We start from the raw sequence: 17980 nt of genomic DNA, 5'->3' as shown, positions 1-17980 counted from the left end.
AAATTAAAACTAGACTATTGTTTTTGCCTAAATTAAGAGTAAATCGTAAGCCATTTCGAAATCTAAATTGAACCGTTTTTCAGTAAACACCTTGTTCTAACTTAGGCATCGGAGGGCTTACGCCGGTAAAACCACCGGCGTCTCTGATCCATTTCTTTGTGAACGCAGGCTTAGCAAGATAGAAAATGGTGATTTCAATCCATTGACGTAAGCAATCGTTAAGGCAAGGAGAGAGTGACGTCGTCCCATTAAACATATAAGCATTGGTGGAAAAATCTGGTCGGGTAAAGGGCGAGCAGATTTCAGCATCAACATTTTGGCGCCGTCTGTGGGGAGCTGGATAAAAAGCTACCACCAAATTAGTAGTCATCAGAGAAGCAGCGAACAATCAGTTATGGATATATCAAGGAAGGATGCCCTAGGTGGCGATAATGAAACTGGTGAAACAATCACTCTCCGAGAGATAGCAAATGAGGTTAGAGAGAGGATGATGCAAGATCGAATGGAACGGATGGAGAAACAAATGGAAACTCTCATGGGCATATTGCATGAGCTGAGAGATGAGCGAAGAAGGGACTATGAAACCCCCGTGGGGAGAGATGAAGTTGAGGCAGAACCCAGCGTCCGGAGGCGTAGAGTCGAGGAAATCCCTCCACCGGTAGACCAACCCAATGGGGCACATCCCCATAGAAGTACTTGTCAGATTCCAAGGGAGCACGTAGACGAAGGGAGGGACCAGCCTCGCTCCGAACGGGTGACGGGCCAATATTGATGAAGGAGAGCTCAGACAACGGCTGCTGAATGCCGAGCAGGAGCGAGATCAGATAGCTGCGCGTGATCCTGACCGTGCTATAGAGTTGGAAGGTGAGGTGCGCAGATTGGCGCAGATGATGGATGAGATTCAGGGCAAGAGAAAGCCCCCGAGTTGAAGGATAATGCTAGATGAAGAATCTCTGTTATCAGCCGAGATTATGGGTACTGTAATCCCGAGAGATTTTCGCTTCCCCGACTTCAAATACTCTGGGCGAAGTGACCCGCTGGTGCATATTGAACGTTTCAACGACATGACGGGTGTGCAGGGGCTAACACCAGCTCAGAGATGTAGGGTGTTCCCATTGACACTAAAGGGACGAGCCCGAGAATAGTACCGCAAGCTGCCACGAGTAGGTATTAAAGGGTACTAGCAGATGTGCCAAGAGTTGGCTGAGCAGTTCCGAGGAGCAGTGGCCCCAGAGGATGATATGATGGAACTGATGAGGATGAAGCAGGAGGAACATGAATCCCTTCGGGATTTTGTAAAGCGATACCACCGGACCATGTTTGATTTGGGGGCTTTCAATCACCCGTAGGCGTTGAGGGGATTAAAAGAGAGTGTGAGGATAGGCCGACTACGGTATAACCTGAGAAGTCCCCTGGTGCAAAATTATTCGGCGGGGTATGAGTAGGCGAGGAGAGATATAGAAATTGAAGAGGAAAAATCGGCGAGGATAAAGAGTGAACAGTTGGAGGAGCTGAGACGAAAGAAAAGGAAAGCCCCAAGCGGGAGCGGGTCAGGAAAGCGAGTTAGGGAATCCTCAGTGATGGGCGCAATATCAGCTCGGCCTCGCCCTTACCCCATGGCTCAAAGACCGCAACAGTTCCAACACAGTCGAGCTCAGCCTCCGCGCCACCCCTTTTCGGAGCGGCAACGAGAATTCCAACAGTTGGCTGCCCATCCTTATCACAACGCTCCCAGGACACTACATACAGCCAACTCCAGAACTGGGCAACAAGGTCAGCTACCTAAAATATCAGCTCGGGACGATATCCATGATAGCTGAGCAGTCCAGCTGATTAACCAGAGCTTGGCGTATAGACAATACACCCCGTTAAAAGTCCCTATGGAGGAGTTGTATAAGAGGATCGAGGGATGAGGCCTGTTGTACGCTCCAGCCCCTATAACAAAACCTGCTCACCGACGTGATAAGAGTAGATTCTGCAAATTCCACGACACTCATGGTCACACTATCAGCCAATGTCGTGACCTAAAGATTCAGATGGAGGATTTGGTGAGATACCAGTACCTGAATGAGTATGTAGATTGAGTGTCCCCCGTTATTGAATCACAGTATACGCGGGATGAAAGAGTTGAGAGGAGCCTGGAACGTGAACAGCCAACTATCCGTGTGATAGCAGGAGGGCCAACATTAGCTGGGGATTCGAACAGGGCACAAAAGAACTATAGGAGATACGCCATGACCAGCAAAGAGGTGCTTTTCAATTTGCCAGTAGCCAAGAGGACAAAAGTGAGACAAGTTCCCATTATGTGGACAGATGACGACGAATAGGGTATTTTATATCCTCATGATGATGCCCTGGTGATTAAGGCAATAGTGGCTGGTACAGAATTACAGCGAATACTGGTGGACACGAGCAGCTCGGTTGACATACTGTTTAAGTCGGCCCTAAATGATATGGGAATTTTAGACTTAAAACTAGAACGGACGAATACATCCTTGAAGGGATTTGGAGAAGGACGGTTAACCCCCACGGGGATCATCGAGCTCCCGATTACTATAGGGTCAAAGCCGTTTGAAAGAACAATGATGCTGGACTTTGTCGTGGTAGAAGAGAAAAGCCCTTACCAGATGATACTGGGACGACCTTTCATAAGGATAAGCCAATGCGTTATATCTACACATTATTTGGCGTTAAAATACAGAATCAACGGAATTGTAGGCGTAGTAAAAGGTGACCAGAAAATGGCGAGTAGCTGTTACGCTACAGTGGCCAAAAAGACGCTACAGGTTACCTCTCTAGATAACCGAGGAGATTCTAAAAAGGGTCGCCATGAACCTGTTGAGAAGCTGGAGGAGGTTGTTGTAAGCAAGTGTAACCCGAGCAGAGTGGTTAAGGTCGGGTCGGAATTGGACGAAGCAATAAAAAATGAGCTGGTAAAATGCCTACAGTCTCATGCAGATATATTTGCCTGGACTCATGAGGACATGCCAGGTATTGATCGTGGAGTAGCTTACCACAAGCTGGCAATCAAGAAAGGGGCAAGGCCGGTGAGGCAGAAAATGAGGTGCTTTAACCAAGAAAGGTACGAGGTCATAAATGCCGAAGTGGAGAAGCTGTTGAAAGCGGGATTTATAAGGGAGGCTAAATACCCGGTGTGGATTTCCAATGTAGTGCTGGTAAAGAAGGCCAACGAGAAATGGAGAATATGTGTGGATTTCACAGACCTTAATAAGGCATGCCCGAAGGACAGTTTTCCCTTACAAAAAATATATCAATTGGTGGATTCAACGGCGGGTCATAGTCTGCTCAGCTTCATGGATACCTTTTCGGGATACAACTAAATACCCATGAACGAGCAGGACAAGGAGGGTACCACCTTTATAACTAACATGGGTTTGTTTTGTTACAGGGTGATGCCTTTTGGCCTGAAAAATGCAGGAGATACCTATCAAAGGTTGGTGAACAAAATCTTCAAGCCATTGATCGGTCATATTATAGAGGTATACGTGGACGATATGATCACCAAGTCTAAAGAACCGAGGGATCATGTGAAGCACTTGAAAGAGACCTTTGAATTACTGAGAAAGTATGAAATGAAGCTGAACCCGGAGAAATGTGCATTTGGAGTTAGCTCAGGTAAATTTTTTGGATTCCTGGTAAGCCACCGAGGGATTGAGGCCAACCCGAAAAAAATACGGGCAATAACGGAAATGAAGTCCCCCCGAACAGTTAAGGAGGTGCAGAGCCTTACAGGGAAATTAGCAGCACTGAAACAGTTCATCTCGCGGGCCACAGATAAATGCCACCCTTTCTTCCAAACCATAAAGAAATAGAGGAAGATGGAATGGACGTCAGAATGTGAAGAAGCGTTCGGGCAGCTCAAAGAATATCTGGCCCGTGCCCCGTTGTTATCAACTCCAAGGGAGAGTGACCAACTGTATTTATACTTAGCAATCTCTAAATGGGCAACCAGCTCGGTATTAGTTAGAGAAGATGAAGGAAAGCAACACCTAGTATACTACACTAGCACGGCCCTGGTAGATGCAGAAACCAGATATCCACTGATGGAGAAATGGGCACTAGCTCTAATAACGGCAACACGTAAACTCCGACCATATTTTCAGGCACACTCGATAGTTGTGATGACTGACCAGCCTCTTCGACAAATGCTCCAAAAACCAGATGCATCTGGTCGGTTAGTAAAGTGGTCCGTGGAGCTGAGCGAGTTCAACCTATCCTATAGACCCCGAGGAGCAATCAAGGCCCAAGCCTTGGCTGATTTTATGGTTGACCGTGTTGAACTAGGGGAGGAAGTTCAGGAGGAGCAACCAATGGAACAGAAGAATCCAAAGGAGATGTAGTTGGTAATGGTTGATGGGTCACGTAATGAACAAGAATCCGGAGCAGGAGTTGTAATACGGAGCCCAGAAGGGGTCGAGGTATCCTATGTAGTAAAATTTGAGTTCTAGCTTACTAATAACCAAGCTGAATATGAGGCCTTCATTACTGGGCTCGGGCTTGCACACGCACTACGAACGGAAAGAGTAGAAATTCGAGCAGATTCCCAGCTAGTCTGTAATCAACTCTGCGACCAATTCTAAGTAAGGGAAGAGAAGTTGGGGCTTTATTTGAAGAAGGCGAAGCAAATGGTTGAGCTCTTCCAAGAGGTAGAAATAAAGCAGATATCCCGGAATGAAAATTACCGAGCAGATATGTTGGCCAGAATGGCCGCAATTGCAGATCCAAAATTACCCAAGTCAGTTTCACTGGAAGTGAGAACCTCGCCAAGCATAGGGGAAGAAGCAGAAGTAATGCGGATGAGCACCGAAGAATCCTGGATAAACCATATTCTCTCATATATTCGAGAAGGCATCTTATCGGAGGACAGGAAACAAGCAAGGAAGTTGAAATGTCGGGCAACAAGGTATACGCTACTCTATGGGATACTCTACCGCCGAGGATTCACCTTGCCCCTTTTAAGATGTTTGGATAACGAGGAAGCAGATTATGTGCTAAGGGAAATTCATTAAGGAATTTGTGGCAACCATTCGGGGGCGAGAACTTTGGCTTTCAAGGCACTTCGACAAAGATACTTCTGGCCGACCATGCACCAGGATGCGAAAAGGATAGTAAAAAATTGTAAAATCTGCCAGAACTTCTCGGAGGTTCCTGCTCAGCCCCCAGAAAAGCTAACCACTATGTCATCCCTATGACCTTTTGCCCAGTGGGGAATTGACCTGATTGGCCCATTATCTGAGGGCCGAGGAGTGGGAACACATGCAATTATGGCTATAGACTACTTCACCAAATGGGTAGAAGTAGAAGTCTTCAGTTAAATCACGGAGAGAAAGACGACGGATTTTATTTGGAAGAATATCATCTGCAGATACGGGATCCCCTATGCCATCATTACAGATAATGGGAGGCAGTTTGACAACAATAACTTCAGAGAATTTTGCCAAAACTTGGGGGTAGACCTGAAGTTCTGCACCCCAGCACACCCCTAGGCAAACGGACAAGTGGAAGCAGCCAACAAAGTAATAAAGAAACTCCTAAAAACCAGGCTGGGAGAGAAGAATGGAGTTTGGGTCGACGAGCTACTATGAGTGTTATGGGCTTATCGGACAACCTACAAAACTGCCACGGGGGAAACCTCGTTTGCTTTAGCTTTTGGTCATGAGGCGGTAATCCCAGCAGAAATTGGAGTGGGGACACATCGGACAGAATACTTCAACAAGGAGCAAAATGACGAGCAGATCTGCCTAAGCCTGGACTTGCTAGAGGAGAAAAGGGAAGGGGCCTCACAAAAAATGGCCCAATGTTAGCAAAGGATCATGCGTTATTACAACAAGAACGTACGCGTGAGGCAGTCCCGAGCAGAAGATTGGGTACTTAGGAAGGTGAACCAAAACACTAGGGACCCTAACCATGGCGCTCTCGACCCGAAATGGGAAGGCCCTTACAGGGTAATACGAGCGACTGGACCAGGAGCTTACAAGATGGCTTACCTAGATGGACGAGATGTGAAAAGGTCATGAAACGTTGAACACTTGAAGAAGTACTACCAGTAAGTAAAGTGCTTTCCCAAGTATTTATTTTGATAAGTTATTTCTGTTAAATGCATGATGACTTGTGGCACATGCATATATTTCACATTTCTGTAACCCATGCAAGTTTCAATAAAGATGAATTCAGCATGAAATTCCCCTGCTAGCAGAATCTATTAAATTTTACTAAGGCAAGCAAGTGCCTATTCCTGCTCGGTCGCCTAAGGACTAGCAGGCATTTTCGTGAAATTTTACTAAGGCAAGCAAGTGTCTATTCCTGCTCGGTCGCTTAAGGACCAGCAGGCATTTTCGCGAAATTTTACGAAGGCAAGCAAGTGCCTATTCTTGCTCTGTCGCCTAAAAACCAGCAGGTATTTTCGTGAAATTTTACTAAGGCAAGCAAGTGCATATTCCTGCTCGGTCGCCTAAGGACCAGCAGTCATTTTTGTGAAATTTTACTAAGGTAAGCAAGTGCCTATTCCTGCTCGGTCGCCTAAGGACCAGCAGGCATCTTCACAAAATTTTACTAAGGCAAGCAAGTGCGTATTCTTGCTCGGTCGCCTAAGGACCAGCAGGCATCTTCACAAAATTTTACTAAGGCAAGCAAGTGCGTATTCTTGCTCGGTCGCCTAAGGACCAGCATGCAATTTCACGAAATTTTACTAAGGCAAGCAAGTACCTATTCCTGCTCGATCGCCTAAGGACCAGCAAGCAATTTCACGAAGTTTTACAAAAGCAAGCAAGTGCCTAATCCTGTTCGGTTGCCTAAAGGACCAGCAGGCAGATCTACTAACTTTATTAAGGCAAGCAAGTGCCTGATCCTGCTCGGTCGCCTAAAGGACCAGCAGGCAAATCTACAAATTTGATTATGGCAAACAAGTGCCCATTCTTGCTCGGTCGATTAAAGGACCAGCATGCAAGGCCAACTAAATATATTAAGGTAATTTGCAGAAACGATCCATAAGCAAAACCACAATAAAAAAGCCAACAGAAAGCATCCAAAATTGATACTCAAATGTTTATAAAACATATGAAAGTCTTAAATTTATACAAAAATAAGCCTAAGGGTTATGAAGTTCAGCCGCCTCCGTAGTCGAAGGATCAGTAATCTCAAGAAGAGGAAGATCAGCAACATCAGGGGGAGTAGGCATTGACCCTTGGCCTAGTTCAAGAGCACGACCCCCTGCTTCCCCCTCCTGCACCCCATCTAAAGGAACCTCCACCTGATCCTGGCCTCCCTGCTCCTTATCCCCCTGGTCGGCCTTGGTCATATATTTCTGCACTCCAACTTCAAGCTTGCTCATGTCGAGCTCGGGATATTCTTCCTTAAGCACAAACATGATGCACTTGTAGCAAAAAGCGAGACCAGAGTTATAATCTACATCCAGCTGATCACCTACATTGACAGATTTACCTTTCAGCTCGGCCAACTGTTCATTCAGAGACTTAATTTCCCCCTCGAGGGTCGTCTTCAAGGTATCTCGCTCGCTTTGAGTAGTCTGGAGGTCAGATTTCAAATCACCCAGCTCACCCTCAAGCTTGGTAGAGTTAGATTCAACCATGGCTACCTTTTCTTCCAGATCCATGATCTGCTTTTGCAGATCAAGCAGCTTTTCGTTCGAGCGGTTGGCTGACTCAGCTCTTTTCTTCAAGTCCTGGTTGTCAGCTTGAAGCTTCCTCTCATGGCGCCTGACCCTGTTCTTATAACAAGAAACTATAGTAGCCAGCTTGAAGGAGACCCTCTGGACAGAACCAGCCAATTCACTGGGACTCATGCTCTCAATATCCTTGACCATTTTCGGTCCCACTGACTTCCCATAGTCCCTCTGATACGGGGTCAGATAATCACCCTGATCACGAGGCAGAAAAGGAGAGGATCGGTCCCCAGAGTGAATGCTGACCTCAGAGCTCTTGTCGGTAGTTTTCTCCCCACCACTCTTACGAGGTGGAGAAGGGGGCAAACCAGGAACAGAAGCCTTGGAAGGACCAACACTGGCTTTCTTCGGAGGAGGAGGAGGGTTGCTGGAGCTGCTTGGAGCCCGACCACGCTTTCTGGTCATAGCGCTGAGGATCTTGTTATCCATTCCGGCAGCTACGTCCACTAAACGCGAACCGACCAGGTTTGTTGATGACAAGAGGTCTTGGCAGGTAGACGCGTTCACCAAAGCAGTCTCCACCTGGAGCAAGGGTCTGTCGTTAAGCTCCTTGATCAAACCCCATGACTCTGAAAGAGCAAACAAGGTTAAAGAACCCAATAAGTGACGATTGGAGAAAGAAAATAAGCAATAAATAAACGACCTGGGGTGACAAAGCGCATTGGAATGTGAATATCACCACCAAGTGAACGGGCTGCTGGACACCAATTTCCTCCAGTAAAGAAGAATTTATTCTTCTATTTTTTACAGGAGGAAGGAAATCTGGTGATCGGCTTCCTCTTTGCAGAGCTCGACATGAAGTAGTATCAGGCTGCTTCCTTTGGGCTACTCCGTAGCTGGTACAAATGCTTTACCTCAACAGGGGAGGGTTCCTCTGATCCACACCTCTCCCATAGCACATACATAGCTGAGAAAACTCTCTACCCATTTGGATGTAACTGACCTGGAGCCAGGTGCATACCACCCAATATCTTGGCAAAATAACGTTGAAGGGGCAACCGAGCTCCTAATTTGAAACTCTCCAGATGCATCGTCACATACCCCCTCAGAGGTCGGCTAGGAACGTCATCTTTCCCGGGGATTACAAGGAGAACTGGAGAACCTCTTCAGGTATGTTATAAAGGGTTCTAAGCCTAAGCAGGTCAATTAGGGTAGTGGCACAAGCTATATAATCAATAAGGTAAGAATCTGCCTCCACCCTATGGCCAATGTTTCTCTTCTTAGGGGGTCTGCTCGGCTCAGAACTGCTCCCCTCACCGTCACCCACTTCTTCAGGGACCCCAGCCCCGCTAGAACTATGATTCTCACCAGAGCCCAACGCGGGTCCACCTCGATTTCCTACAAGCTCTATTTCAAGGGAAGGAGACGTGGCCATAGGACGAGGGTATTCAGGGGTACCCCTGTGATAGGAGGGACCTACACTGCGAGAAGAGTATAAAGGATCACTGGGTCCTAACAGATGGGGATATGAATCATCTATCTCTTCAGCACTCTCATCTACAATTATTTTTCCCTTCCGGTTTGACATATTGAAGTTTAAAAAGGGAAAGCACAAAATATTCAAATATATGGGTACAAAAAGGGACAAATATAGAACCCACAATACAAAACCCAATCAACAACAACCAGAGAGGGGGTTAAAGGCTATACATGGAATAGGTTGGCACGGATAGTGCTGCCGTGACAGAGAAAGAACCGAGCAAGTGGAGGCTCCGAACACGGGAAGTGTGAGCAAAGTTTAAAGAAGGAGTTGGCTTACGGCAGGAAGACGAATAACAAAACGATGATGATTTCAGTCTAAAGATTTGAAACAAAAAGGAGGAAATGGAAGCGTTTAAGTGATGGGGATGCCAGCTCACTCACCGTACATCGAGGATGGATAGTCCGTCGTTTCAAATTTCAAATATTAAGAGTCGGGAAGCGCCACGTCACTAACCGTTATAAGGGGCCTGACGAGACGTAAGCCTAAGTATATACTAGACATACTCTTGAAGGCCCATACTCGAGCCAAAATCTCCTTAGACGAGAGATGGAACCTCAGATCCACCACAATAACACAAGGACCAGATGGGTAGTTCCCAGAATCGGTAAGATTCAATTATCAGTTTCTACTCTCAACTCATTTCACTCGCAAGACCAGAAACTAGGGGACTGGTGTTAAGTAAATAAGAGCACCAGCTCAGCCATGCCATCATCCCCACCCCAGTGTGGATCACCTCAGCCGAATGATACGAGCAGAACACTGGTAATGAGCCTTCTACAAACATGGGCCGACCAGAGACGTATACCGAGCAAAAACCCATTCCCCAAAGAGCGGAAACACGATCTCACGAAATCACGACAGTTGCGCTTCTCCTATAACCGTTGAGAGAGACACGGTGTCCCACGTTTGCCCACAACGTAGCAGTTAAAGTCCCATGAGGGGTTGCCACTACCCGAGAAAGGGGGGATGAAGGGTGAAGAGAAACAGGGGACAGCGGAAAGAGGAAGAAATAAATGAAGAAGGGGATGAAAAAACAGAGAGAGAAGGGAAAACGCTGCCAAATTAAAACTAGACTGTTTTTCTGCCTAAATTAAGAGTAAATCGTAAGCCATTTCGAAATCTAAATTGAACCATTTTCAAGTAAACACCTTGTGCTAACTTAGGCATCGGAGGGTTTACGCCGGTAAAACCACCGGCGTCTCTGATTCATTTCTTTGTGAACGCAGGCTTAGCAAGATAGAAAGGGGTGATTTCAACCCATTGACGTAAGCGATCGTTAAAGCAAGGAGAGAGTGACGTCGTTCCATTAAACATATAAGCGTTGGTGGAAAAATCTGGTCGGGTAAAGGGCGAGCAGATTTCAGCATCAACACAATTGTTAAGAAACTTTTAAAATAAAATAAAATTAAAAGATGAGTGGATATGGATATGGATTTAGATATTAAGATAGATCCAAACCTGCTCCAGATCCGTCTTAGATCCACACATTAATATCTAAATCCGATCCAAATCCGATCCGATTTGATTTGGATCACGTGGATCTTGGATCAGATCCAATCCATTGCCATCCTTACGTAAAGTTTTAACATGTTTTTTATACCACTTTTCTTTTTAAATTTGTATCAATTAATCACTTTGACACTAACACCGTTAAATAATTTAAATAAAATGATAATTTTACTCCTAAATAAATTAAAATATCATTTTATCTTATTAAAGATTTGAAAAATAAGAAAATTATAATTATGAAAATACCCCTAAATTTAATAAAAATAAATCATAAATAGAGGTGCTCAGTTGATTTTTATTAAATTTAGATTTGCAAAATTTTAATAATTATTTTTATTAAAAAAATATAATTTTGCAAAATTTTAATAATTATTTTTATTAAAAAAATATAATTTTGCAAAATTTTAATAAAAATAACTAAATTTATTTATTAAAAAATTATAATTTTGTAAAATTTTATTAAAATAACTGAATTTACTTATTAAAAATAAATCCCAAAATTTTAGTAATTTAGGGGATTTTCATTAAATCCCAAAATTTTACAATTATTTTTATAATTATAATTTTTATTAAAAATAAAAAATTCTAATTTTGAAATTTATTTTTTTATTAAATTTAGGAGTATTTTTATAGTTAGAATTTTTTTATTTTTCAAAGTTTTTATAAAATAAAAAGGTTTTTTAATTTATTTAGGGGTAAAATTATCATTTTATTTAAATTATTTAACGGTTTTAGTGCAAAAGTGGTTAATTGATACAAATTAAAAAAGAAAAGTGGTGTAGAGAACATGTTAGAATTTTGTAATGATTAGATGAAAATAAGGCAAAATAGAGGTGGTACAATGATAATTTCTCTTAAAATTTTATATTTTGAAATGAATATGAAATTGTACTTTATGCGCATATAAATAATAGAACACATCAATTATGGAAACTGAACTAAGTCAATAATATCCTTAATTTTTCCTTCAACATAATTAGATATATAACTATACAATTTTGAATTTTCATCTTACTGCAAAATGATGCCTTGATGAGGTTCATGTCTGAAAATGTACGCTAATTTAATAAAATCTTATAAATAAAAAAAGCTGCAGTGACAAACAGTAAACTTTGGTAAATTATTAATAAAATCTCAGTTGTTTACTTTGATTGGGAGAATAACGTGAGAAAATGAACCATTAGTGGACGTGTTGGTTGAAAAGAATGTGGAAAAGCCAAAGTGAATAATTAAAAATATTGGAATAAATATTTTATAAGTGAAGTGATATTTTTTTGTAATTTAAAAAAAATTAACAACATTTTTTAAGGTATCTGGCCTAAAACTTAGTTTATTTCTTCTGGGCTCCAATGAATCTACTTTAAAACTTATTTATGAAGGTAGATTATGTTCAGTCTTCAAGGTTCAATCTTCAAGGAGTCGCGCTACTAGTACCCCTCTGTTTCTCTTATAAAATCCCTCTTTGTTTTGTATTTACAATTTTATCTTTCATATTAAAAGTAAAAAAATTATCTATAATTTAAATCCACCTACGTTTTTTATTCATTTTCTAAACTATTTAAGCTTGCAAACATAAAATGGAAGTCAAATGTAAAAGAGTAAAAATTTGATATAAACGAACTTCATCCTAACTTGACTTTTCAGGAAAGATAATTTTATGAATCTTTCATAGATCATTAATTTTATGAGCATGTCAAAGGATGGAAAATTTTGTGCTTATTTTATTTTCTTTTCGAAATGCAATATTTAAATAAATTAAAAATACATGCACTTGAGTTATCTATGTCTTCTTTGTTGTTTTTGACGAAGACAAGCATATTTTTTATGTTTGCAAGAGCACCACGTACACATTTGAGGGGTTTGACTGTGAAACTAGAGACATACTAATTGAGGCGCCTATTGAAGAATGTATTTTAGAAATTAGGGAAAAGGACACAGAGACCCTCAATGTTTGAATAAGGGACACATAGACCCCAAACGTTTGAAAAAGAGACACAAAATTCCCTAATATTTTAAAAAAGACACTCAGACCCCTATTTGTTAATATGCTATTATAATTTTAAAGTACAATTACCATTATACCCTTATAGCATATTAAAAAATAATTGTTCATTATTCAATTTATTTCTATATTATTAATAAAATTACGAATATAACTTCATTATCCAATTTTTCCATTTAATTTTTGTCAAATTTTCTCTTCAACTAAATAAATTTAATCCATTGCTCAAGAATAAAAATAAATTAAATTGATTGCTAATATAATAAAAATAACAATTCTCCATTTAAAAATTTATTGAATATGTTATTTAGTACAATTAAGATTTTGTAATTATTGTTGTAACCAATTTTTTTAATTTTGTTGATTATATAAGTTTAAATGGAGAATTGTTATTTTTATTATATTAGTAATCAATTTAATTTATTTTTATTTCTGAGCAATGGATTAAATTTATTTAGTTGAAGAGAAAATTTGACAAAAATTAAATGGAAAAATTGGGTAATGAAGTTATATTTGTAATTTTATTAATAATATAGAAATAAATTGAACAATGAACAATTATTTTTTAATATGCTATAAGGGTATAATGGTAATTGCACTTTAAAATTATAATAGCATATTAACAAATGGGGGTCTGAGTGTCTTTTTTAAAACATTAGGGAGTTTTGTGTCCCTTTTTCAAACGTTGGGGATCTATGTATCCCTTATTCAAATATTGGGGGTCTCTGTGTCCTTTTCCCTAGAAATTATGCACATACAAAAGGGGTTCGATGAGGACAAGAAATGGGGTGCGACAGCACCACACATCTAGCTCAAATGTGAGCCCAATTCATGAATTAAGCCCAAATAAGGCTGATTCCCCTAAGCGGACTTGATCTGGGGTAACAAACCCATATTAGGACCCAAGGTGCGGCCAGTAGAGGTGTTACGGATTGTTTAATATTTTTACAAGTTTAAATAGTGGTGAGCTATTAGCACCCCTTCAATTTCCTTCTAAAAACTTGGTTGCTTGTAACTTTACCTCTAATTAAAATTACACTTAAAAGTGAAAGAAGGTACATGACAAACTCTGTGCACCCTACCTGAGCTGTTATTTATTTATTTTTATTTTTTTGTTTTAGAGGGATCGAATTTCACATATCCAAGATTTATGGTCAACATCAATTTTTTCTTCCTTCTCAATTGTTGATGAGAATTTATAGGAAAATTGCAACCATTCTTACAGGAATAAGAGCATTAAAAGGTAACAGAAGATAAGAGTTGATCTCATAACATGTCGATATTGTTGTAACTTATTCTCTTTTAAATCTTTTTGAATTTGTATCTTTTAATTTACTTTATCTTAGGAATTAGTTTCAAATATGTAGCCTGTACTCTATATACACTATTTACATCAATAACAAAAGTTAGCCATTTATTATTCATATTATTTCTGATAGAAGGCTCGTAGTCATACTGAAAGTCTTCATAATTCACCGTATGCCATGCCTTGGATTCTTAGGATTTTGCTTTCATAGATTTCGAAGCTCTATTAATCAGTAGTCATATATTTTATGTTCGAAAGGTTGAGGATTTATTGTTGTTAGCCTGAATGATAGAGTGATTCAGGCTTTCAAATTTTGAATCAAAAGATGCCTTCAACTTATTCGAACACACACTTATACTATACCTGTGGTTCAAATCAATCCGCTGTGCAGCAAAGACACTGGAACAAAGGGACCTTATCTGGGGTTGAGAAAATGATGGCTAATACTAATTGAACAATTATGATTTTGATTATAAAAAAATTACACCTTTAAATTTTACATATAATCAATTAGGGTTAATGCCATTTACCCTATTACAAATCAACTAGAGAACTGAGTAGAACCCCAGTAAATTAAAGTTATTTTCTGCATTAAAAGAGGTATTACAAGATCATATAATTTTTAAATATCTTCGTGAGGCATATTAAGAAAAGGCGCTTTAGGAGAAGTTTTGAGGGTGCCGATGGTCCCATTCTTTTCGATGCGAGTCTAGTTGTACGAAATAATATGTTAGGCTCCCTCATTTTTCACATAATTTTGTTATGATGAAATTTTAAGATTTATTCACTCTAGCCCCAAATGTTGGCATATTCAATTTTGTTACAATATTTTCAGTATGGCCCTGTGAAATTAAAATCCTTGTCTCCCCACAGGTGGTTCGCAAATCTGAAATCTCGATCTTTAGAACTCTTTATAGTTTTCCCCTTTTATTTTGTATCAATTATCATGTCCTGTAACAGTTATCTGCCATGATAAGCTTTCACTTTTAACAATTTTTTTTAAAGAAGAAAATCACCTTACCAAATTGGTACTTTCATAGACTGCAAATATGCATGATAATTACGTACAGTGGTGTATTACTCTAATGGCCGGCAACCCCAAAATTTTGGAAATATTAAGCGTAAAAGTAAAAATTGAGAAAAATATTAATAATCGGCAACTCCTTACTTTGAAAAGATCTTTATTACCTCTTCCATTTTATAGTCCTTATTATTTTATTTTTTATTTATATAAAAAAGTTAGTTATCGAATATTTTTCTCTTTCCTCAAAGAGTCATAACCATGCCTCAAGTTTCAAGACTCAAAACAGTCATCTTGATCTTTTATTTCACATAAAATAGCTAAATGAACCATTCAACTTCTTTATTAAGTTCTTGAATCTCTCCCATAAGGGCGAAGGCCACTAACTGTATCTCAAGACGAAAGAACGTAAACTTCATATAGAATAAAAGAACATAAAATTACTTTTCGGTATATGATTGAATTAGATAGTGCAATATACAATTATTTTATATTTTCATTAATTTAATATGTTAATAACATTTATTTTATTTTTATTACAATATTTTTTTTATATGCATTTCGACAACCCATAAATCGAAATCTTGGTTCGACCCTTGATTGATTACGTATTGTATTATATACCCTAGAAATTTAATGAATTGGTATGTTACAAGATAAAGGTTCTATATATATCAAATTCTAATTAATGGACATGATTAAAATCTTCACGGTATCTCAAAATAAATACATACTAATAAGAAAACGTAAATCTTGATAAAAACTACAAAAATATTTATCCATTTAATATTTATACCTTTTATCTTTTGATGTGATAAACCAAATGATCACAAGTAGGGTTGCGTATATTATCTGCAGGCATGGGTACAATTCACAATAAGCAACTATAATTTTTTCTTATATATTATCATGTACAAGTTCTGGTATGTATTTAGTTATCTTACGGGATTTGGGAGAACGGTATAGGTTAAGGTACTGATGATTTGAGAGAATATATATATTCCCACATCCATTGCAATTCAATCCTTAAATCTCATATTCATTCATTTACAAGAATTAAAAGTGTACTTTAGAGTATGTATTGAATTCAATATTTTTTATGATCATAAGTGATCTGTAAAACAACCTATATTCGCCAAGTCCTTTTGCATACATTTAATGAAAAAAAGAAAAAGAAAAAGAAAGAAATTGGTATATATACTACCTAGCACATTAATTGTTTTATTCTGCACCCGTGACATGTTAAGTAATAAATTCTTTAATATCAAATTGACCCTTATTATCTCTTGCACTTATAGATCAGGTAACATCAGTACTATGTGATTTGGCTGATATTATAAATAAGTGAATATATTTTTACAATTAATACATATTTAAGATTTGACTTCTTTACTTTACTTCTAAAACAATGATTTCTTTTATTTAATTACTCTTATTGGTCTTTTGTCATCGTCCATTTATTTTCCTTTGGTCTTAACCCGCAGGCAAGTCTCCGTTTGCTGAGGTTATTTACATACATATATACATACATACATACATACTATAATCGTATACAGAAAACCAGCATGAAAAGAGTATAACATAATTATTTGGGATGTTAGTGAAATTAAAAAAAAATTTATTTAATTTCCCCTTATCCAAACACATTGAGATGATAAATTTAATATAGTATGCGTATGAATGTCAAAGAAAATTGATTTTTGGCAAAATTACAAGTTGCCAATCACACTATCTCGAAAAGATAATCCCATTCACCATGTTCAATGGCCAAACATTAGAAAACGAGAATCAATAAGAACTGAAATTATCACAGTCATCATAACTTCTGTGTGAGAAAGTACATATGATTAACTTATTTAAATACAATAACTTCGAGAAATGTAGAAGCTAGAAAAATATTATCTTAATAGACTATCTAAAACTGAATACATGCTTTCAGCAAACAAACATCAAAATTAAATTATTTGTCAAGGGTAAAAAGGATTAGACCAAAGAGTGCTGTGGCTGCTTTCCCCAAATGGATACATAATTTCTTCACCACCAAACCCCATGTGCTCTTGTGGATTCATCAAGTCTAAAAGCCACTGCTGTTTTTGCATAGCTTCCATGCTCATCTGATCAAACCCGGACGATTTGTCCACTTGTTGTTGCGAGGCCTCCCCATTATTTTTCACCACCCCATAATTTGATGAGTTATGAGTTGAAGTACCCTTGCTTAGGGTTTCCATCCTCTTACAAATCTCCTTCAAGTTTTGCTCGATCAACCAGCCGAGATCATTCAAATCCATCATGTTAAGATTGAGCAAGGCCTTACCAGTGAGGCTTTGGAACATGACTTGTGTTATCTCCTTTTCGCGGTTATCTTTTCTCTGTTTCTTGAGCTGTTCATTGGCTTTTGCAATCCTTTGCCTCAAGAAACTATCTTGATTCACCATCTTCTTGCTTTGTTCCATCTCAGGCATCTTCTTGAATTGCGAAAGCACACGTTGGACTCCCAATGGGGAAGGCCACACTTCAGGCTGAGAATCATAGGGACTAAAAATGATGGCACAAGCATCAATCCCACATAAGGTGCTAAGTTCACTCACCTTCTTCAATAGACCTTTCTTTCTTTTCTTGAAGGTTGCTTTTCTTGCAGAATCATTGGATATGTAGGCAAGTTTCACCTTCTTTCTTGTCATGGCTACAAATAGGAATATTGAAGCCTTTTCTGTGTTTTCTCTTACCCTATACAGCTTATGCTATATATAGAGTTTAAGAGACACCATAATTATTGTCATATGATTATAGAGTTGCAAATCCTTGTTGTACATGTTTATGACAATTAATTGAAAAACCACTAAATGGGGCGCTCTTGTAACTTCTATTTGGCTAAAATCAATAATAATAAACACAAATATAATTTGATATGGCAGAGTTTTTGTCTTACTTACAGAGGTATCATATAGAATATTTAT

General features: G+C 39.1%; 1 protein-coding gene and 1 pseudogene across 1 annotated transcript; both read right to left on the bottom strand.

The window, feature by feature from the left end:
* Positions 1-7108: 7108 nt before the first annotated feature.
* LOC127898652 (uncharacterized) lies at positions 7109-9230 on the bottom strand (annotated as a pseudogene).
* Positions 9231-16990: 7760 nt separating this feature from the next.
* LOC102611884 (agamous-like MADS-box protein AGL80) lies at positions 16991-17723 on the bottom strand. The gene has a single exon (XM_006480326.4). The coding sequence runs from the start codon at positions 17702-17704 to the stop codon at positions 16991-16993; it is 714 nt and encodes a 237-aa protein (XP_006480389.1). The 5' UTR covers positions 17705-17723.
* Positions 17724-17980: the final 257 nt, after the last annotated feature.

The sequence above is a fragment of the Citrus sinensis genome, chromosome 6, assembly GCF_022201045.2.
Source record: "Citrus sinensis cultivar Valencia sweet orange chromosome 6, DVS_A1.0, whole genome shotgun sequence".
Lineage (NCBI taxonomy): Eukaryota > Viridiplantae > Streptophyta > Magnoliopsida > Sapindales > Rutaceae > Citrus > Citrus sinensis.
The sequence above is the reverse complement of the archived record's forward strand: the minus strand, read 5'-3'. Positions and strand labels throughout refer to the sequence as shown.

Bases quoted from the DNA above. Each gene is read 5' to 3' on its own strand.
- LOC102611884 (XM_006480326.4), bottom strand. From the start codon at position 17,704: ATGACAAGAAAGAAGGTGAAACTTGCCTACATATCCAATGATTCTGCA.